Source organism: Onychomys torridus, chromosome 3 (assembly GCF_903995425.1).
Source record: "Onychomys torridus chromosome 3, mOncTor1.1, whole genome shotgun sequence".
Lineage (NCBI taxonomy): Eukaryota > Metazoa > Chordata > Mammalia > Rodentia > Cricetidae > Onychomys > Onychomys torridus.
The window spans coordinates 148972026-148995876 of NC_050445.1; the positions used below are offsets into that span (position 1 = coordinate 148972026).

The 23851-nt window shown below is 44.5% G+C and overlaps 1 protein-coding gene across 1 annotated transcript in view; it reads left to right on the forward strand.

Moving 5' to 3' along the window:
- Positions 1-23851, forward strand: part of Dera (deoxyribose-phosphate aldolase) — a 77041-nt gene that overhangs the window by 39543 nt on the left and 13647 nt on the right. Inside the window, exon 6 of the mRNA XM_036182715.1 lies at positions 707-835. Within this exon, the coding sequence (XP_036038608.1) occupies positions 707-835 (129 nt within the window). The remainder of the gene's footprint in view (positions 1-706; positions 836-23851) is intronic.

The window sequence follows — 23851 nt, forward strand, 5'->3', positions numbered from 1 at the left end:
GTGTGTGTGTGCACATTCCTTTGTCTGCTTTGTCTGTCCTTCTGTCAGTCATCCTACCAGGCTGTTTGGAGTGACTGTTTGGAGCTCTCGAAGGCCTGAAGGGATCTTGGGTTGGGGTCAGTCAATGCTCACATCAATAGCTTTCGTCATAGACACCCAGCGTTACCTGGCCAGGCGCTTCACCTTCTCGTCAGGTATATGCGCGTGAACTTTCTTCAGTAGTGGGGAGCCTGTACCACTGATAATTTCCTAAGAAAGAGTTTCTTTATATTCTAACAGGAGAACGTGTTCCCTAGGAGTAGAATTAATAGGAACCCCAGGATTTTTTTTCTCTAGCTTAGAAAGTAGTATAGTAACTATATGAATGGCAGATAAATTTGGTTTTATTTTCTCCCTCAGGTCATAATCATATGGAAAAGGTAGAAATTATTTATAATTTGCATGTCCTTATAATGATATTTAAGCAGCTTTATTACTCTAGACCCCTAGGCCAGGGCTTAGAAACAGTTTTATGGTAGCAAACCCGGTGTTCCTTGTAGCAGGATGTGAACTGTAGCAGAATGCTGTGGGCGATATTAAATTGGGGTGACGTTTAGTAAGTGACAAATGTTTTATGTTTCCTAAATCTGAAGTGGGTTCTTCTGGCTCTGAAGGGTTGCCAAGTGCTTGCCTGCTTTGTAACTGTCTCAATGATTTTCTTCCCCAGCCCTCTACGATGAGATCAGTCAGTTCCGAAAGGCCTGTGGGGAGGCTCATCTCAAAACCATCTTAGCCACAGGAGAACTCGGCTCTCTCACCAACGTCTACAAAGCCAGCCTGGTAGCAATGATGGCAGGTGAGTTTTATGTATTCAGACGGGGTTTCTGCTGGATTGATGGTTTTAGGAGAAAGGAGCAAATGAAATCATTTGCATGTTATTGAAAGTGCTAACCCTTTGGGGGAAAACAAACACCCCCCCCTTTGTTTTGCAGGAGAGATGAGAGGTTTTATGTGTTGGTACACAGAGTGAGGTGGTCAGAGACTCTGGGCTGCCCTCCACCTATTTGCTTGCTTGCTTGTGGCATTTTTAGCTGCACTGTCCTTAGGTAGCAGTAGATGGCGCTCTTGTTAGCAATTTGCCTTTTGTGTGATTTGATTATTCATTCATCAACACATGCTGGGCAGGATTTCTCTGTGAGTTAAGAGTTGAATTTTTCTCCGAGGTCTGCCTCTGTGCTTTCTGAAGCGGCCTCTGCTTTTGTTCCTGCAAATATAAATAAAAATGAGCGTGGAGTTGTTTTTCATGCTTTCACATAGAAGTTGAGTTGTTGCTGTGTGCCCGTACAGCACATGGATCCACTTGTGAGTTCCGCTGTCCTCTTTCTCACCTCCACAACACCAGTGGCCCTGCGGTCGTGGTCCCCCTTCCGACTGGATGACTTTCGCGCAGTCCTCTGTCCCGACTGCAGCCCCTGCGGCCTTCTCACCTTGTGCTGTTGAAGGGTCTTTCCGAAGTGATGATTTGATTACGACTTTGCTTCGTTAACATCTTGTAGCGGTCCCCTTCCCCTGGTTCCCTGTCTGTGCCTTCTGCCATCTCATTTTCCTTCACCCCTTAGAATCAGCCGCGTAGAGTGACTGGAAGCTTCCCCAGACTGCTGGCATCTCTGTCTATGTTGGGCCCCCTGCCTAGAAAGCCTTTTGCCAAAACGGCCGTCCTCAGCATGTTTGGCATCAGTATGGCCACACCACTGTCCAGCACCACTTCCTCCTCCACCGCTTGGTTCATCCTCTCCCTGGGAGCCCCATATCCTTTCGGTTAAGTCTCTGTTAGATGGCATGCCTCACTGTGTGGGGGGGTGAGTGCTGAGTCTGGATGGCCTCTGGTTCAGGCCATCCATTGTGGTGACCCTGTAGGTGCCTTTAGAATGCTCTGCCTCTGCCGGGCCTAGTGTTGGCTCCCTGGAACTCTAAGGGCACTAGGGCCTGGTCCACTGCTGCTGGATGCTGTCATGTCTTCTACCATTTGTGTCTTTTGTCGCCGAGTTCCTAAAAATCCAAGGCTAAGTAGGAAGAGAGTGCTTTGCACAGTGGGGCTCTCTGGGATGCTGGTGTTCAAAGGTCCACAGTAGCAAAAGGCTCACTGTAACTCAGAGGGACTGTGTAAAGGCTCTCAGTGTGTGAGCTGGACATGTGGTCCCCTTTTGTGTTCTTTGACAAAGCAAGAGACTGTCAGTCCAGACAACAAAGTAAAAGTTGAGGCCACCTGCCAGGAACTGCAATCCCATCTGCCAGCAGCCATTTGTGATACAGCTCTCTGGGTGCTGCTGTGTCTGCATGCATACAAGGCCGAGCCACCCTTGAGGTGTCTCTTTCCCTGACTGTGACATCATCACAAAGAAAGTCTGTGCGTTCTGCACATACAGCCGGTCTACTCTCTGCACCTGCCGCTCCCAGAGGGAAGGTGGCATTGGGCCACCTCCATCCACTCTACCCCAGGGGCAGCTGGCTAGAAAACTGTCCCTGCCGCTTGCTTTCTGTCCAGCTTACCCTCTGTTGTCTGTCTGGCTCATTTTGTTATCTGCCTGGTCTGTTGAGGACATAGCTGTGGGGACATCAACAGGTCCACTTCCAGTTTATTCTAATGATTTTATCATAAGAATAAGAATAACATAACATTGGTTTAGAAAATTATGGCTTCGTGGTGAAATTTTCAAACATACATTATCACTGGACTCTGTTCTAATCGACTCTTTCCATTATTCTTCACCCCTACCACCTGTCCTTTCCCTCCCTCCTTACAGCCAGCTCCCCTCTGCCTTGTTTAGTATGTGTGTGTGTGTACATACATATATTTACATATATATATTCTATACACAAGAATGACTGTCTCTTGTTCTTACCTTCCTTGTCTTTCAGACCTCTTCACCTCCCACATGTTAATGGTTCCTCTTCTGCTTTCATAGGTGAAGTGTATGAGTCCACACAGAGAAAGGATGTGGCCAAATGAAGTCACGTTGTGTATAGATAATGCCTTTTTTCTTAAACATCTAGTCTGCTCCATTCTTTGGCCATTGTGAGTAAACATGAACACCTGGTGTCTCTGTTTGTGTCAACTTTGATTTCTTTGGGTGTATATGCTGGAGTGATACAGCTGGGTTGCACAGCAGTTGTGTTTTCTATTTTCTGAGAACCTCCTTCCTGGTTTCCATCAGGACAACACTAGATTTTCGTGTGTGTGTGTGTGTGTGTGTGTGTGTGTGTGTGTGTGTGTGTGTTTTCCTGGCATTTGAAACTGGGTTCAAACAGGGCACATGCTGTACAAGTGCTCTACCGTTGAGTTATATCACCCTTGTTGACACACCAGTTTTAATACCCCTTATCTTCACATCAGCCCAGGTGCTAGTATTAAGAGGCAGGACCTTTGAGAAGTTCTCACACTTGCCCTTTTGTGTAGATTAATGCCATTCCCACAGGTGTGAGCTAGTGTGGCGTTTGTTTAACTCACCTGGGTTCCGCCTCTGTCTCCTGTGTGCTTTTCTGCCTCCTTGTAAAGCAGCACAGAGGCCCTCACCAATGCTCTGTTCCTGGACATCCCAGGCTCCAGACCTGTGAGCCAAGTTCACTTGTATTTAATAAGTGCCGGGTGCAGTATCCCATGACAGCCTCAGAAAGGAGGTCGAGAGTCAACTAAATGATTCGAATCCTACTTTTGTATGAAGCTGTCGAATATTCTTTGAGAATATTTCTGGTGAAGAAGCACAGTTAGAGGAAGAGCTGGGCTCTTCTTTCCCTGCATGACTTGACTGTGTGCAATTAAATTAATGTGATTATCAAACAATTGAATTAAGGTATGAGAATACATTGTAAAGTATGTCAATAATCTTACAAGTGATTGCAATCTCAGCGTGCCTTCTGTACTATCCTGTTAGTATGAAAGGAGGTCTGACTGAATCTTTCTGCTAGGCTCTCAGAGGTATTATTCAGAGAATCGCTTTTCAAAAGCAGGTGATTGTGTTCCCAGGGGATGTCACATTCAGATGTTCTGTACCCATCCCAGAGCTTGTACTTAGAGGGTTGGTAAAAAGTTTTAGATAGGAACTAATTAGAAAAGAGAGCTATAAAAGGAATCTGGGTAGGACCGTTGGTTGTGACCTGTTAGCTATAGTTTTATACATACAGTTCCTGGCCTTGCATACCCGTCACCTCTCTTAACTTCTGTACCTAGAAGTTCTCAGCCACATGAGCTTCTCTGATAGGCAGCTACATGAAATGATCACACAGCTCTAGATCGCCAGGCACCTGATAAGGAAGTGAAAATCAACTTTTAAAAAGCAGGTAAAAAGAATAGTTCATTTACACCTGCCCCAGAAATTCTGCACCCATGGCATTTGTTAGGGCCAGTGCAAGGCTTGAAGACTGAGAATTTAGAGGTCCTTCCGGAGGGGCTGATTTGCATGGGCCTTTGATTGACTTAATGGAAATCCGTTGAGAAAGGGAAATCTGGGGAGAATCTGGAAGAGCTAGGGAGGAGTTGGCAATTTGAGGGGAAGAGAATGGGGGTGGGGAGGAGCTGCATTTTGTTTTCATCAAGCAGTCCATAAACGATGGCATGCTAGCAGCGGAGGTACACTTACAAGAAAGAAGCGGAAAGTAGGCTGCTGTACTTACTGCGAGAGCCCAGCCGCTGCATACTTTGCGAGTGTGAGGATGTAGAACTGCCTTTATCTTTGGGAACGTAGGGCTGTCCGCACACAGGCAACAGCTAACGAGCTCTCCTCCAGGTTATTCTAGACCTTATCTTCAGGAGTAATACAGGCGTGATAAGTAAGTTTGGAGTGGCGACGCACTGAAGATGCAATCGTAATATCATCCGGTTTGAACTGCTAATGCGGATCTGTGCAGAAAGCATTCGCAAAAAACACGGGACCGGAGGAGAGTGCACCTTGAAGGAATGCGGAATGAGGTTTGAACTTGGCCAGGATTTTGCAAGGTGGAGGAAATAGAAGTGAAAAGAAAAGAAAGAAAAGCGGGAGCCAGGGGATGGGTGACTGGAAAATCAGCCTCGCAAGGTCAGATCAGTGCAGGAAGAGCGTGGTGAAGAGGGAAATAGTGTAAGCGAGGTCATTAAATGGTGACGGGAAGTCATGGAAGCTCACTTGGATCACAAGAAGCCGGAACATTAAAACCATGTAGTGATTAAGAATGAATGAATACCTAAAACTTAAATATGATGAATATGATTGAAAGGACATGAGAAGATTGTCACGCGAGTCCCTTGTCACGTGCTGCCTGCCTGCCTTGCTCAAGGAGGTTGATCCAGATGGTGCATTCTGACCCCTGGGGTGTGCCAGCCTGTTTCTTCTCTTCCTTTTAAAAATCAGATCTTGTTTGTCATAAGCAAACGTATTTCACTTATGAAAAGATAAGGTGTTACTGCAGATCTACCACTGGAGAAAGCATAAGAATAGAGAGGTGCATTGCACTAGAAAATCGTTTGTGGAAGGTTTCCAGTTTGGGGCTCAAGGGGGACACGGAGGTGGATTGCCCTTTATTATTTATTAGATCTATTTAGAAGAGTTTGTGGCGGGGGTTCACGGGACCGATCAGGCCAATGGCAAGATCTGGGACTTCCATCCTCACCGCTTCAGAGAAACCATGAAGGGAGTGTAGTCACATGATTGTCGAGTAGTCCTCAGTACAGGGTGTGTCTGAAGCGGCTGTGGGTAGGGGGAGGACAAGAATCTACTTTAGTTCTGGGCACTAAATTACTGTAGTTTGGGCAGTGGTCTCAGTTCAGTTAAAATGGTGTGGCCCTGGCTATCAGCCTGTAACTGTGACCAGGTTGTGTTGCCATGACAGCTCCAAGGCACTGCAAGGCAGTGATGTGACATGGAAGTTTGTAGGAGTTCACAGGTGGATCTAGAAGGGAGAGCGAGCTGTGTGTTGGTTTTTTTGATCAAAGCAAAAGGAAGCTGCTGTCTGGCTCAGGGGAGAGTGAGAGGCGCAGAAGCTGAGGGGCCTGCATGGTCAGGGCCTGAAGGTGCACCTTATTTATTCTTCCTAACTAGGCTGGAAGTTAAACCACTTTACAGGGTGAAAACTAACTCGGCATCCCATCCGGGGAGGAAATTTAAACGCAGGCCCCCAGACATTGCAGAATATTCACCCCACCCATTATCTACCCCCACAAGGGATATTTGAGCATGTTTACCCTGCTCACTGCCTTGCTGTCCTTTGCTGAGTGTGGAATACAAGCTCTAGGAAGGAAGGAAGGTAGCTGTTGATTTCCCTGGACTGGTGGTCACCCCATACCAACCTCAGCCCCGGCCGTCATATGGCGTCTTCTCTCTGTGTGCCTGAGACTTCCATGGACTCTAGCCAGACAGTGTCCACCTCCCTCAGGGTGGGTTCATTCTAACGGATTACAAATGCCATCACCCCTTTTCCAAATAAGCTCACTTTTGGAGGAATCTAGGGTTTCAAATTTGACATGATTTGGACAAATTTGACGCAGTTTTGTTTGGACATAATTCAATCCATAGCAAAAGAAATAGGATTTCTTGCTTCTGAAGAAACATGTAGAATCGAATGGACAAACTTGAATTTGGGGACAGAAGATTGATATCTTACCCCCCCCCCCATTTTAGCAATATATGTTAGGTGGAATGGGGAAATCTAGTAAACATTAAATATTTTTATCTGCAAAAAACATTTGGTAAGATTCTCAATGGGAGATTAATGGCTAAAATAAAGAATGAGGCATTAGGAGATAAATTTGCTTATGAGCAAGCGACAGAGACTTACAGGCAGAGGAAATACCTTCCAGATTGGAAAGGAGTGACATACAGCCCAAGCCAGGAATCAGTTTGGGGACCTGTGGGTTTTTCACTTTATTTTTATTGGACTTTGTAATAAAAATACAGATCCTCAAACAGTCCAAGACAGAGTGAGAAATACTACGAGCATCAGTAATCAAAAGTTATTCTCGATCATAAACTAAATGACTGGAAATAAATACTGACACCAGACTGCACCGCGTACCGTAATATTATAAAGTGGAGCCAGAGAGTCTCCTGTGTTCTCTTTTCTTCCGCATAGAGGGATATTTCTTTATTTGATTTTTAAAAAAAAGTTAAAGATTTCTAGGTTTGCTTCATAAGAACAAATAAATGAAAAAGATGTATTTTTTAAATGTGGGAAGTAATGCTAATGAAGGAAGACTGGCTGACACAAGCCATAGGTTCTATTGCCTTTTCTAGAAGAAGGAAAAGAGGACCTTCTGTGTTCAACTGCCTAGCCAGCTAGTCAGGAAAAAGACTTAGGAAGCAAGGGCGCATTCTGGAAATCATCAGCTTATTCTGTGGCCCTGGCCCTAATGAGAATAAGCATAAAAAAGACACTGTTAAACTGACCCAAACTGCAGATCAGAGGGAGGGGCTACAGCATGGAACTCTTTTTCTGTTAAGTTTTAACGTGGGTTTTAAATAGTCCGTAAACTTCAGTGACCTCCTATGTAATTTTTGTCTTCCCAGGAGCTAGGTAGGCAAATGGGAAATATGGTCTTCAAGTTGGAATTGAGCCTGCGACATTTTTGTGTGTAAGTCACTAGAAAGATCTTTACTTGTTCGTTGGTTTTTCTGTGACTTGCCAGTCAGAGACTAACTAACTGAATGGTTGTGAGTTAACTGTGGGGACCTGGGGATGTAGCTCCCTGGTTGGAGTGCCTGTCATGTGCAAGGCTCTGAGTTCAATCCCTAGCCAAAATTCAATAAGTAGATAGATAATTTAGGTTGAAATGCTTAGAGAACTCTTAGGATCGTGCACTATGGATAGGAAAAATAGGGCCTGGAGAGGTGGCTCAGTGGTTAGGAACGCTTGTTGCTCTTGCAGAGGACACTTGTGCTGTTCCCAGCGTCCACGTGGCAGTTTGAAACCATCTGTAATTGCACTTTCAGGAGATTTGATGCCGTTTTCTGACCTCCTAGGCCACCAGGCAGGCCAGTGGTTCATAGATATATATCTACCCCTGCATGTAAGATAAAAAATAACTCTTTCAAATGGAAAAATATTCACCAAAGTAATATTTTTTGTTTGTTTTTTAAAAAGTTCATTAACCTCATACCTTTCATTCTGTAGTGAGAAAACCTGAAATGCAAAATGGCCAAACTCGCAATGAACTAAATATAAACCCTTATAGAAGCTGAACTACTGAGAGAACACAGTCTACACCAAGGTTCTTTGGCAGGACTTTGTATGCGACTTTCTTGAAGGGCTTCATAACTAAACTGTTGACAAATCCAACTGCACATTCTGGTGTCAACTGGTCCTGGGTGGAAATGGGGGTGGTTCTGGTTCCTCAGAAGGGTTTATAAAATGGCCCTGGGGGCTGCTATTGGGCAGGCAAAACCTTGACCTGGAGTCCAAAGACAAAGGACAGGAGTCGTTCTTGCCAGCCCAGCAGTTCAGAGAAGATCTCAGGCTTGGACAGGACCCTTGGTAGTTAGCGTAGAAAAATCAGTCATTCCACAAGTTGTTTCTCTAAGTTGTTTGCTTGGCAGGCTGAACCTGTGTTCCTTGAGAGGCACTATCCTGTGGGGTTAGTTGTTCTTTAGGCCAATCCAAAGGCTAGGCCCACATCAGCCATTCTGTAGTACAGTGTGTAGTCCAAAGGCTAGGCCCACATCAGCCATTCTGTAGTACAGTGTGTAGTCCAAAGGCTAGGCCCACATCAGCCATTCTGTAGTACAGTGTATAGTCCAAAGGCTAGGTCCACATCAGCCATTCTGTAGTACAGTGTGCAATCCAAATGCTAGGTCCACATCAGCCATTCTGTAGTACAGTGTCCAATCCAAATGTTAGGCCCACATCAGCCATTCTGTAGTACAGTATCCAATCCAAAGGCTAGGCCCACATCAGCCATTGTGTAGTACAGTGTCCAATCCAAAGGCTAGGCCCACATCAGCCATTCTGTAGTACAGTGTGCAATCCAAAGGCTAGGCCCCCATCAGCCATTCTATAGTACAGTGTCCAATCCAAAGGCTAGGCCCACATCAGCCATTCTGTAGTACAGTGTGTAGTCCAAAGGCTAGGCCCACATCAGCCATTCTGTAGTACAGTGTGTAGTCCAAAGGCTAGGCCCATATCAGCCATTCTGTAGTACAGTGTCCAATCTAAAGGCTAGGCCCACATCAGCCATTCTGTAGTACAGTGTGTAGTCCAAAGGCTAGGCCCACATCAGCTATTCTGTAGTACAGTGTGTAGTCCAAAGGCTAGGCCCACATCAGCCATTCTGTAGTACAGTGTCCAATCCAAAGGCTAGGCCCACATCAGCCATTCTGTAGTACAGCGTGCAATCCAAAGGCTAGGCCCACATAAGCCATTCTGTAATACAGTGTCCAATCCAAAGGCTAGGCCCACATCAGCCATTCTGTAGTACAGTGTGTAGTCCAAAGGCTAGGCCCACATCAGCCATTCTGTAGTACAGTGTCCAATCCAAAGGCTAGGCCCACATCAGCCATTCTGTAGTACAGTGTGTAGTCCAAAGGCTAGGCCCACATCAGCCATTCTGTAGTACAGTGTGCAATCTAAAGGCTAGGCCCACATCAGCCATTCTATAGTACAGTGTCCAATCCAAAGGCTAGGCCCACATCAGCCATTCTGTAGTACAGTGTGCAATCCAAAGGCTAGGCCCACATCAGCCATACTGTAGTACAGTGTGTAGTCCAAAGGCTAGGCCCACATCAGCCAATCTGTAGTACAGTGTAGACTCTAAACAACACAGGCAATACTGCGTTTTATATCATTGCTGTTGTTTGTTAATGACATGATTTTGTATTTCTAGTTTTTCAAAATCATTTGTTAACCTTTACTGCAGTAAAAGCAGACCAGTGTTTCCCCTCACATCTTCTACATTTTAGGTATGGAGTTTGTGTGGGGCCTTACCCAGTTCTGAGCTGTGCTAAGGAGTGGAGAGGAGTGAGGGATTGATCTGTAAGGTTCAGAGTGAAGGCTGAGGAGGGAAGAACATGGTTAGCCAAGGGAGCAGGGACACCTGTGGTGGTTGGAAAGAAAATGGCCCCCAGAGGGAGTGGCACTATTAGGAGGTGTGGCCTTGTTGGAATAGGTGAGGTCTTGTTGGAATAGGTGAGGTCTTGTTGAAGGAAGTGTGTCACTGTGGTGGTGGGCTCTGAGGTCTCATATATGCTCAAGCCACACCTAGTGAGACAGTTCACTTCCTATTGTCTGCAAGATGCAAGACACTCGGCTACTTCTCCAGTACTACATCTGCCTACACACTGCCATGTCCCTCCATGATGATGATGGACTAAACCTCTGAAACTGTAAGCCATCACAATTAAATGTTTTCTTTATAAAGAGTGGCTGTGATCATGGTGTCTCTTCACAGCAATAGAAACCCTAACTAAGACAATACCCTTTGGCCACTTGAACACCTAGGGATGCTCTTCCCTCCGTAGGCTTATGCAGAAAGTGTCTAATCAAGCTACCATGTTTGCTTGATGCTACTCTAGGGCTGAGGGAAGGCTTATGAGAGAGAATGGGGATGGAAAAATAAGTGACATAGCAACTGGCATGTGAAAGGATTCCCCATCTCTGAGTTTGGTGTGGAAGTTAAAATGCTTGAGTTGCTCTGTGGGAAAGAAGGGGCCCCAGGGACAACGTTTCCATGTCCCTCCCCCAGCTAACCCATTTGAGGGAGTCAGAAGAACTCGCAAAGCTGTGGCACTTGTGAGGATTTTGGGCGACGAATGTGAAGGAAGTCCTTTCAGGTTGAAAGTTGGGATCTGTGTTGCAGCAATGTACAGAGTCAGAGTTGCTCCAGCTTGTGTGGGGAAGAGGTGGAGTGTGGCTGGCCAGGAGATGGCACCAAGAAGGCCCTGAAGAGCAGGGGTAACTGTGGGGCATTGTCTTGTTGCATTTCTATTGAAATACCCTTACAATAAACAGCTGAGGGGAGAAGGTTTATCCAGCTTGCAATTCCAGGTTGTAATCCATCACAGCCAAGAGTACAATCAAATAAATGTATGTAGCACCTGCCCAGGAATGGTGCTGCCCATGGGGGGGGCTGGGTCTTCTCCCATCATTTAACAATCAAGACAGCCCCCACCCCACCCCAGGACATTCCCACAGGCCAGCCTGATGTAGACAACTCCTCACTTAAGATTCTCTTCCCAGGTAGGGAAGAGAATGCCAAGTTGACAGTTGAAAACTAACTATCACATGTGTTCCTGGGCGGAGGAGCCAGAGGCAAAACAACGCAGAATGTGGTTTTGTTGGGACATAGAATTTGGGAGAAGCCCGGTTGTTTGCAACCCAAGAATCAAGACCCTCCACTTCCCACCCTGGTTGGGTTCATTACAGAATGTCGCATAGATTGGCCATCCTTTTACTTTTCTATTCATGTAACAAGGGAAAACAATAATAGTTTTTGTTTGTTTGTTTGTTTTTGTTTTTGTTTTTGTTTTTGTTTTTTAATTTAAATCTAGCAAAAGCCACGGGGGTAAATAGGCCATTTTTTCTATTTAGAACACATGAACCAGGTCCAACATGGGAATCCAGATGAGGATCTGGTTGGTACCAGTGGTCTCTTGATGGGGTCGGGGTGGGGGGAGAGGGAAGGCGGATCATGTTTTTACTTCAATTTTCAGGATGATGTTTTCTCACTGGTGGCCCAACAGTGAGTAGTGAGTAGTGTACTCGTTTGCTTTTTGTGAAAAATTTATCACCAACTGGGGCTTCAGAAAGTAAGTTTTCTGTGCTTAGAAGCTGCTAAATTGGGCAGGGACAAGTGAGGAGGCTCCAGATAGTCAATGGACTGGGAGGGACTGTAGATCATGTCCCACTGAAGTAGCAGAAAGCTGTTGGTTTGACATTAGCATCCTCGTGAATAATTAAAACACGCCTGTTTATTTTTTCATAAAAAGAAAAAGCATGTAAGTTACTTTGGCTTTTGCAACGATTCCTGTCGTCCATCACACGCTGAGGCTTTTTCTCAGCCTGTGCACCAGATGCAGAAAGCGTTCTGCATTCTCGTTCTGCAGTATTCAATATTATAAGGCCTTTCCAAGCCATAAAATAAAAATCTTTAAAACTGCTTTCAGGTATTTCCAGTACAGTTGGCATTTCCTAAATTGAAAGGTTATTAAGTATATTTTTCTGCTGAAGTTATTTTTGAAGTTCATTTCTCATTTCATGTTCTTGCCAACACCACCACCCAGACATAGTTATTGCTTATCCTATTTCTGCCTTGATTTTAAACTCCGGACTCCTAGGATGTGATCGAGTCCCTCCCTGTAATCAAATACGCTTTACCATTAATCTTTGTTTGGTCCTTCAAGACTAGATTGAAAAAGTACAGTGATTTTTTAATGTTGTTTTTTATTTTTATTATTTATTTGTTTATTTAATTTAAGACAAATGGTTCAGAGAAAAGAACAGCTCATACAGAGGCCAGAAGAGAATCTGTACTTATGACACAGAGTGAGACACAAATATTGGATGTCATAGCCTATAACTGGATCCTCGTGAAGGTGCTAGGACCTTGTTTTAGGGGCACGTAGGACCCCAGCAGTTCCCAGCAATTTCTGAACGAATTGTGCATATGTGTAACCCAGTCACAATAGAATTGCTCTGGGGGAGGATGAGAAGGGGTGATGGCGTCAGAGGAGCAACTGGCTGAGGAGGGTGGAGGGTGTGCAGAGGGTCTTAAAGAAGACATATCCCATTCCCTATTCCCCAGAGCCACAAATGGCTTACATGCTGCTGGAGAAGTGTTTGTTCCATGTGATTTAATCTGGGCTGGTCTTGAACTCTCCTCAGTCTCTCAGATGCTGGGATTATAAAGCTCAGAATGCCTCAGCCTCAGCCCAGCCTTTTAGGCGACAGTGTTTCAATGAGCCTCAGAGATGGAGTCTGCTGACATTCCTGTGTCCTGAACTTTTTGCCGAAAGCTTATAGGTGCTCAGAGGCCCGAGCATTAGGTTCTGTAGGAGTAAAGCTTGGATTCTGGGCTTGCCCACCATTTATTGTCATCCTCAACATGGAGAAATATATTTTGATTTCAGCCAACCATACATTTATGAACTTTGGAACACAATCCATTTTTCGGTCGGAGGATTGCATTATTAAACTGTTCAACTTAATAATTAAAGATAGAAAAATGCACTTGGTTTATCTGTGCTGTCAGCTAGCAGTTTAGTGCACCAGATAACGTGGATCTGAGTCTAACAGCAAATATTCAAAGATACAAATAGAGAAGAGATAAAAAAGCTCACGGAATTCCCCCAGAGACCTCACATAAGATGAAGGGCTCTGCTGCAGAAAACCAAACCAAACCAAACCAAATCGCAGAACTCCTGACTGCTCCATGGCAGCCTGCTTCCCACCAAACCTCATGTCCTTCCTTTACTTTCTAAACCCAGAAGTCTCTCACTTCCTGGAACCATTACTAGAAGATATGGGTAAATACTGCTGTTCTCCATTTTTGTTAATGCATTTAAAAGGGAACCCAGAAGCTAGCGAAGAGAAGCCCCCCAGTGTCCTCTGCACTAAGAAAGTGAAAGGATGTCAGCCCTCCTGGGATTTATCAGTAGTCACTTCAACTTTTGCAGTCATACCTGCTTTCCTTTAAAACAAGAGGATGTCTACAATACTTTCTTCATATAATCACAACAAATAAGGGGCTTCATAAAGTCCTGGTTCAGAAAATCATGGTGAATTATAGTCTTAAGTTTTTTGAAGAATTAAAGAAAATCCTACAGTAAGTGAAGATCGAGCTGCCTCTGGAGTTTGTGGAATCAAGATTTGAACCATTGGTTTATAAAGATCATCTGTGCATGTGTCTCAGTGCAGGGGTGAGGGGGCTCTTGATAACATAATAGGATGCATGAAGCCAAGAGTTAGAGCCTGGGGATAATTAGTTAAAGGAGAAACAGAGGAGCTGAGAATTGGGTCTCCTGCCCTATTAGCTCAAATTCAGTTTGGCTAAAAGACAGATTTGAAGTTGAAAATAGCAAGTTTTCTTTCTTTTCATACAGTCTACTTAAGGACATAGCTCCATAAACTTGTCATAGTAAAGTCAAGCGCATGTGTTTGGAGTGGCCTGGAATTGCTCCCAGGAAAGCAAAGTCAAAACAGAAGCTAGTCCCCTAAGGATTAGTGCCGTACAATCAAGGGAAGACCGGAAAAGCTCGGGTGTTTGGGGACTCTTCAGTTGAAATCTGATTACTGGGGTGTGTTTGGTTAAGCAATGTTCCAGCACCATCCTTTCTAACAAAGGTTGTCAAGGTTTAAGAACTTTGGAGGTGCTACTGAGTACCATATGCCAGCCAGGGTGTACTCGCTTCTATGAAAGAATGTGGTTTATGGGGCTGGTGAAAAGGCTCAGTGGATAAAGGTGCTTGCTGCTAAGCCTGATGACCCGAGTTCAATCCCCAGAGCCCACATGTTGGAAGGAAGCAACCGATTCTTGCAAGTTGTTGTCTGACCTCCACATGCACAATAAATAAACAAACAAACAAATAAGTAAATGTAATGAGACTTTAAAGAGAGAACATGGTTTGTAGAAATACGAATCTGTGACCCTCTGTGTAAGCCCATCATTCCAACTTACTCTAGACTGTCAAGGTTTCCGTCGTGCTCATTATTAATTCCAGGCCCACAAGCAGGGTAAAAACTCACTGGATTCTGTCAGGTCCTGTAGACAGAAAATTGTGCTTCGTGGGAGGATTAATGTTTAAGCAGACATGATTACAATGAACTCATAACTCTCAAGAGTGTAATGTAGGTATAAGTGGGACAATTTTAGAAAATCTCCCCTGTAGTAACTAAACATCATTCCCTTTTCCCGTGCTGGTGTCTGAAGTTCTGTGTTAGAGCTTGTAATCGAAACCTGTTAGGCTTTACTTCTGTTAGGAGGAGGCAGCATATTCAGCTAGTGTGCCACAGTATCTGTCAAACTAAAAAATATTTTATTAATAACTTTTAAAAAGCCCAAGCTGGGCAAGGATGGTGCCTCAGCTTGTAATGCTAAGATTTAGGAGACTGATGCAGGAGGATTGTCATGAGTGTGAAGCCAGTCTGGGCTGCAGTAATTAGCTCCAGGCCAACCTCTGCCACCTTGTGAGGTCTGTCTCCTAAAACAGACATCCATTAAGTGGAGACCCTAGGCTCTGATCCTTCCTTTCCCTGCCCGCCTCCATCCGCGAAGGTTAAGTTGCAGCACTCATGTGCCCAGAGGAAAAAGGAAGAGAGCAGCTCTTTGGATCGACCACAGTCAACACTTGGGATAGTTTGGTTGAGCCAGGGAAGGAGAGGAGAGATTTACCCAGAGTTCTTCAGCTATATAGATGGACACTGATGAGGGTCAGGAGTACAGAGTCATAACTGTGTCTGAGTGAGCAGCCCTGGTTGTATGTGGAGCCCCACCAACTTTCCTCAGGAACTCCTGCTTGCCCTGCTGGATCAGGAACCTGTCCTGGTACCCTGCCCGTATCTCCTGACTTCTACTTCGAGCTCTTCACTACATGGCTCAGCATCCCTCACTCCTCTCTTCACTACATGGCTCAGCATCCCTCACTCCTCTCAGCCTGGAGCAGCCTCTAGCCAGGGCCAGAGGCCTGTTGATCATAACTGAGTACACAGTGTTATGCAGATGTAACATTGACGAGTAGGGCAGAAAAGGTCATGGAATGTCCCCAGATCTGGGGATAGTCACCTTCTGCTCCCATCCAAGTTTTCTAGAAATTCCTTCTTGGCTACTTTAGCCTTAGAATACGACTTCTTCTTCTTCTTCTGGGGTGCTTACAAACTTTTCTAGAAAGAGACCCCTCGTAGAGCCCCAGCGTGTCTGTCACCGGACTTTGTCGTTGTTGTTGTTGTTGTTTAAATCGTTGTTGTTTAAAGGTGCACCAGGGCACTTCTAAAGTTTTTCAAGCAGTGCTTGCTACATAGTAAGTGTCCTGATAAGGAAAGTCATTCAACACGACTCATCTTATACGTAAGTGCACAGCTGCGCCTGTAGACTGGGACAGGAAGTTGTATCTGCTGTGACCGCTCGTATTTGTTTTAAAGCTGGAATCCCATGTAAAGGATTTCACTGTGACGTTTCATTATACTTTCTTCTTACTTCCTCCCATCTTTGCTGTCCTGTGTCCCTCGCTTTCTGCTTCCTCTCCCCAGGTCCCTCCTGCTTTTCACATGGCTTGTTTTCCATCACCCCCTCTCCCAACCTCCTCTTCCTCTCAACTCCAGCCTACATTCAGCACATAAACACGGGTGTATAAATTCCAATCTAGATGCTGTGTGCAGAAGACAAGGGATCTTCCAAGTCCACCTTACTTGGCATAATGATGGAAGCTTTCCTAGTATGTCCCTCTAGACTCTCCCTGCAAGTGTTTGCTAAGGTCATCCCATGTCCTGGGCTCCGCATGGTTTGCAGCAGGGTAGGGAGTCACCAGCTTCCACGAGTGAGGTGACACAGTCTCAGCTTCTTCTGGTCCAGTATCTCCTCACTTGGATTGTGCAGACTTGAACTTATATTCTTCCTCCATTTTCTGCTGATGCAGAGTCTTGTATTCCCTCCTCATCAGCAGCTTTGTGGTCCTGGAGGAGCTGTCCAGACCGGGTTGTGGAGATGCTCCGTTCTCTACGCTGAATAGTTCCCCTAAAATCCTGTTGCACTGTGGCTCTGCCTGCTAGCTTTTCCTGCATTAACAGCTCTCTCATTCCCTCTCGTCTGCTTTTCCTTCCATTGTTTACTCAGTTGAACTTTGCTTCTTCTACATGATTTCTCAATGGAGGCAGAATGGGAAGTTGGGGGCCTGCATAGACATGGGTGAGGCAGAACAGAACATACATATGTGCCAGGAGTATCAACATTGAGAACACAAGTCCAGAGTGTGACACCCTTTGGAAGTGAACAGATGTTGAGTCAGTAAACTTTCAGATGTGCAGAACAAAAGTAGACAGTCCAGTAGATGGTCACTTACGGTCTCATGTTGCACAGAACTTGACGAGAGCAGCTTCCAGAGCTAGTCTGGAGATGCAGGCGGTCACCGATGGTGCTTGCCGGTGTCTGTCAGGTGTGAGGTGCAGGTCGCTGCGGCTGGGGTCAGGTGTGAGGTGCAGGTCGCTGCGGCTGGGGTCAGGTGTGGTACTGCTCTTATTCTCTAGGTAGTTCCCTCTTGGTGCTAAGCTGACTGCCATAGCTCCAACCTTGTGTTTATCCCCAAAACAGAAAGAAAGCCATGGCCATTGAAGTGGCCAGTGAAGCGTTCTGACAGGGAGGGGAGGAGTCGAGCCCAGACCTGATTAGGTAGAGGCAATTTCTGCAGAGCAACAAGTTGTCCGGTTTAGGAAGCAGAAAGCACTATGTCATTAAAAAAGTATGGATGCTGCATTAACGAAGCCCATGAAATCTCACTCATGACAAGAGTGTTCAGCTCCAGTGTCTGTGGGTTCTGGTATCTTCATCAGTGAGGGCTGCTGAGCACCTCAAGGATTTCATGAGAACAGGTGTGGAGCACGTGTAGATCAGTGGTGGCTGCTGAGCACCTCAAGGATTTAGTGAGAGCGGGTGTGGAGCATGTGTAGGTGACACCTGGCTCTGAAATACTCACAGAAAGAGTGCTGTGCTGCTCCCACTGTACGATGCTTCCTGTTGTATTGTCCGAACTAGCTAGTGATAGTAATATGGCACTGTTTGGTGGTGCTGGTAACCAGAGGAAAAGTCACAGGCCACAGCAGAACCCAGTGGCACCTTTTAGAGCTTTATTGGGGGGAAATGGAAGGGAGCAAGGCCTAGGGGGAAGGAGCAGAGTAGAGAAGAAACAGGAGAGAGAGAGAGAGAGAGAGAGAGAGAGAGAGAGAGGTGCAGGTTCACATCCGGCCTTTTAAGGCTGGTATGTAGTTGCGCGTGCCCATTGATGACATAAGATGCCAGACCCAGAGGAGTGAGGGCAGGATCCAGACAGCTAAGGTCTGTGATGCTTTAGTGAACGGCAGATCAGAACAGTAGAATGTCAGGTGAAATTCATATCTCAGAGTGTGGAGATTCCCAGGTGTGTGTGTGTGTGTGTGTGTGTGTGTGTGTGTGTGTGTGTGATTTATGAGTGTGCACATATCTGTGAGGGTGTGTATGTGTGTGAAGGGCGGAAGTAAACCTTGAGTATCTTCCTCAGTCATTTTCCACCATGTTTTTTTGAGGCAGAGTCTCTCACTTTTTACCTGCATCTCACTGTCTGCCTGCCTCTGCCTCCTCAGCACTGAATTGTAGATGCAGGCCACCATACAGGTTATTTTTAGTGTTGGTGCTCAGGGGTGGAACTCAGGTCCCCTGTGCTTGCACAGTAAGCCACCATCCCAGCCACACAGCTGAGGGTTTTATAGTGAAACAGCCACAATTGAACCACTTCCATCTGTTCATCTTATGATGCTCTTTAGATCTTCATGTTTAAAAAAGTTTATAATCATTAGTTTCCAGGCACTAGATATATAAAGAAAAACTCTGGACCAGAGCAGCACAGAAAACCTTCTCAAGGCCTTTTGTGACCAAAGGACAAGCCAGTGGGTTTCCAGATGTGGGGCAGTACTGTTTGTCTGTCATCCCAAGTGTCTTTTTCCTTTACAGGTTATTGCTGCAAATCTTGCTTTCCATCTTGATGAAACTTAGTAGTTGAGTTGTTTTTTTCTTCACCGGGCTTTATATTTTAAGTTATCTGTGTACATGTTTGGGTCTTGACATTGACTAAAGCCACTGAGATACACGGCATGTATGGCTCCGAATACAGGGGTCGAGATGATGGCTGTACTCACGGGAGCCCTACAGGTAGTGTTCAGATACCACATACATATCAGAAAGTTCAAGTGGAGATGTAGCAGGACGGTAGCCTTGAATCGGTCGGAGCTGGAGTTATAGGTTCTAAGTTGTGAGTCCGCTGACTTGGTCCTGGGAACTGACCTTAGGTCCTCTGCAAGGGCGATATGTATTCTTGTCCACTGAGCCAGCTCTCCAGCCCCGTCTTCAGGAATTTTTTAATGATTTTGAATGATCCACTGGACAAACTACCACAGTTTCTGGTGACCTTTTCTGATTGTACCCATCCATTAGAAGGGGTTTTCAGAGCACCTTCCCTTCTTCACCAGAATGCCCTCTTTTCTGGGAGAACCGGTCTCTGGTGGTGGCTGAGTACAAAGGAATACAGATACAGGGAAGGTGTGGCTAGTTGTAAAATAGACACGATTTTGACTTGGAAATAAGTTGGGATCAGCATTGTCTTTGTGAATGGCTGACGAATGGTACCCGGGCAGGTGGCCACCAGGGAGCTCTGTACAGTAAAGGCTTTGTACTGGGAGCCTGTGCAGGGTTCACCCATCTCTAGATCTGCTAATGGGAGGCCGATGAGTTCTGTAGGTGCCTTAGAATCATTGCCCGGAGATAAAGCTCCCCACAGCAAAATTAACACAACTTCCTTTGTGAAAGGCAGGCCACTGTGCAAAGTAAGTCTCCAGACTCATCGTTGGGGGAAAAAGATTTATGATGACATTGAGGTATGATAATCTCAAATATGTACTGCATTGTTTTTAGAAGCTTTGTGTTTAAAATTCATAGCACTTTCTAATCCTGATAAAGTAGCCTAATTTTCCAGCTTGCTTTGTTCAGTAAAATGTATTTCTAAATCCATTTTAAGCAGCTATTTCTTCAATTTGAGTAATTTTCTCTTGAGTTAATACATTCCACACAAGCATACCTGACTTTTAATGTTAATATATACTATACATTCCAAGCTCGCTCATGACAATAGGAAGCACAATCAAAATGAGATTCGGTTGTTTAAAGCATACCCTACTTGTTATTTTGTTAGAATGAGCCTTCATTCACTCTTCTTTGCCAGTTATTTTCCATCTTGCATGGAGGATCCTTTTCTGTCTTTCCTTGCCACAAATGTGAGGTGGGGGGGGGATGTGCTAGATATGGTGTTGTCATTTTAAGATGTCTTCAAAATCATCTTATCACTGGGGACATTACTTGCCCAAGTCAGTGCTTATAGCTGGGTGGGTCAGCTCGAGGGGGCTGGCCAGAGACAAAGCTCTTTGATTTGGATATATTTGTTGTCTGTAATTTGCTATGTATTGATCAATGATTTTGTTCTGTGATGGTATAAAATACTTTTTAAAGAATTTTTTTTATTGTTGATTGTGTGTCTGTGTAGGGGGGTATGTGCATATGAATGTAGGTACCCTCAAAGCCAGAAGAGGGCATTGGCTCTCCTGGATTGGCATTAGCAAACGATTGTGGGTGATAGACATGGGTCTGGAAGAGCAATTTGAGTAGTTAACTACTAAACAGTCTCTCCAGCACCTAACACTTTGATATTTTATCCAAACCTATATACTAAAGCTGTGGGTATTCGGGCCTTTCTTATGATCATGGGGTACTGATCCAATTACCCAGATTCTCAGGCTGTTTCTTATAGTCATGGGGTACTGACCTGATTATCCTGATTCTTGGGTCTTTTCTCATAGTCATGGGGTACTGATCCGATTACCCCGACTCTCACTTTCTCTTCTCTGCAATGCCACAGACATTGAAAAGAAAAAGTGGTAACATGGTGGAGACGGATTCTTCCTAACCTATGTGGTTAGTTCAAGGGAAAACATAAGTTATGTAACTTAAGTCAGGACCTCTGCTAATAGAGTGGGTTCCATAAAGAAGCGTCTTGTGGGGCTAGTGAGATGGATCAGTGGTATAAGCCTTGCCTCACAAACCTGAATTTTGTCTGAGAACCAATGATGGAAGGAGAGAAGCAGCTCTTAGAGTTATTTACCAACCTCCACACTTACTCTAGCAAATGCACACCTATCCACACACACTACACCTGTCCACACACACACACCCCAATAATAAATATCTAATTTTTTATATATATATATAAAAGAAGAGAGCCTGGAGAGATGGCTCCGCAGTTAAGAGCATGCACTGTACTTGCAGAGGACCTAAGTTCAACTCCCAGCACCCATGTTGGACAGCTCAAAACTGCGTGTAAGTCCAGCTCCAGGAGAGTCTGACACTTTTGACTTCTTTGGGCATCTGCAGTCATGTGTAGGAACTCCTCCGTACACCACAATTAAAAATAAAAACAAATTTAAAAAACGTTCTTTGTCTTGACCATTTCCAGCAATTTCCATGTCCCTATTAGTGGGAGCAGAACCCAATTTTAAGATAGACAGGATAGTTAAATACTATCAAGGGGTCTTATTCTCCTATATTTAAATATTTTCAACTTCTTACTTCTTTTTACCTGGAAAAAATATTGCACAACACCAAATATCTAGGTCTATAAAATAGATAAATAAACCAAACATTTATTGATTTTTTTAAAATAGAAATTTGTTTTACTTTTGGTATACATGCTTTAACTGTTTAATACAAAATCACATTTGTATATTGATATTTCGATGTGCTTTACTCATTGTTACATAAAGAATCAGTTATTGGCTAAATTAGTCAAGTATTTTACTGTTTCTTCAGAGTTGACTAATGCTGTGATTTTCTAACATGAAATTGCAGAAGGGCCATTTCAGTACTAGCCTTAGACTAGTACTGTTTCACAAGATAGCAACTGCAACCTTGTGTTTTATAGTGCCACCAATCAAATGGAAAGAAAGGTGAACTAGTCATTGTTAGAGTTTCTGTTGCTGGGGAGAGACACCATGACCATGGCAACTCTTGTAAAGGAAAATATTTAATTGGGGTTGGCTCACAGTTTCAGAGATGTAGTCCTTTATCATCATGGCAAGAAGCATGGCAGCATGCAGGCAGATATGGTGCAGGAGAAGGAGCTGAGAGTCCTACATCTGGATCTGCAGGCAGCAAAAGGAGACTGTCACACTGGCCAGGCTTGAGAGTATAAGACTTCAAAGCCTGTCTTCACAGTGACACACTTCCTCCAACAAGACCTCGCCTCCTAATAGTGCCACTCCCTATGGGCCAAGCTTTCAAACATGTAAGTCTATGGGGATCATTCCTATTCAGACTACCACAGTCATTATGATACTTTATTTTTCCAGTATTGTTATAGTTCTGAAATTTATTTTTAAACAACCCACATTTAAGTGAAATGAAGCTTCTAAACTAATTGATTCAGTCTTATTTTAATATATGATCAATTTTAACATTATTAAGAAATGTTTTGCCAGGAGGTGGTGGCGGCGCACGCCTGTAATCCCAGCACTCGGGAGGCAGAGGCAGGAGGATCTCTGTGAGTTCCAGGCCAGCCTGGTCTACAAAGTGAGTTCCAGGAAAGGCACAAAGCTACACAGATAAACCCTGTCTCGAAAAACCAAAAACAAAAAAAAAAGAAAAAAAGAAGTGTCTTAGTATATTTTTTGTACTAAGTTTTCAAAACCCTGTATATTTTACACTTACTTCATTCACATCTCAGTGTGGGTGAATTCAATTTAAGTGCTCAGTAGTCCTAGATGGTGAGTGGTCCCATTGCCTGAGGCAAGGTGGCCCTCACAGAGCTGGCCTTGAAAGGCTCTTTGCCTACAGTTCTGTTTTCTTTGTCTCCCCATCCCTCCCTGTAAATTTACCCTCTTCTCCACTTTTAAATTTCTATTTAAAAATTTTTAACAGTCCACATAGGGGGTCATGTCCAGAAACAGGGAGACTCTCTGTCTACTGAGGAGTCTGTGTTTTGTCACACATTTCCCAATGACTCCCCGTCCTCAGCAGCCTCATTCAGAAGTGGGCAAAGAGGCTGAGACCCTAGAATGGTAGCATTTGTCTGGAACTCCAGTATTTGAGTTTGGAAACTCTTTATAGATTTTTACACATATTTTCTGGACAACTAGCAATAAATCGAGACTGTGTACAGCAAAATCTGAGGGACAGCTGGTGTTTGCTATTGCAATTCTTAGTTCAAAATGCTGAGCAAATCAAATTGGCCACTTGACTTAAGTAGAGCCTTTCTTTTTCAAAATTTGTAAAACAGCAATAAAACTCAGTGCAGTTTGCAAGGTCACACAGATGAAATCCAGTGTTAGGAGTTACTTGCATTGGTTATGGACTCATTTCCAGTGTTGTTACAGTTTTGAAATTTATTTTAAACCAACCAAATATTTTAAACTAAAAGACACTTCTAGCATATAAAGCTATCACTTAAAGCCACACTCCCCCTTAAGTGGGGCTGGACATCAAGATTTCATGTTAGCCAAAATGGCTGTGAAGTCAGAGAAGGCCTTCTACTCCGTATGGTATGCTCCTGCCTCTGTCTCCCAAATGCTGGGCTGTGAGTGTGTGCCTCTGTGTCTGGCTTTATGTGGTGCTGAGTATCAAACCGTGCCAGGCAGTCACCCTACCAACTGAGCCCCACCCCCAGCCAGTTGATATCAGTATTCATTCTTTGAGTGGTTAGTGTTACTGTTTAGAAAACCTCCCACAACACTCCTGTCAGGGACCAGGGATCATGCAGCCAGGATCTCCATCTCACAGTCCATCTTGAATCATACTACCTTGCATTATTCTAAGTGGGTACATCTTTATTTTTATTTAGTGGAGACCAACTGCAAGGAGTGTGGGTACCATGAGCTAAGCACACCATTGGTGTGTCAGAAGCATTTTTAAACCTGACATTGTGCCTGCTTTCTGATTGCTGTTCTATTTAAATATGCCTTACTTTGTGTGTGTGTGTGTGTGTGTGTGTGTGTGTGTGTGTGTGTGTGTGTGTGTGTGTGTGTGTGACTGAGGATCGAACCCAGGACCTTGCACTTGCTTGGCAAGCACTCTACCACTGAGCTAAATCCCCAACCTGCCTTACTTCTTACTATGTTGCCTCATTCATGTGATGGA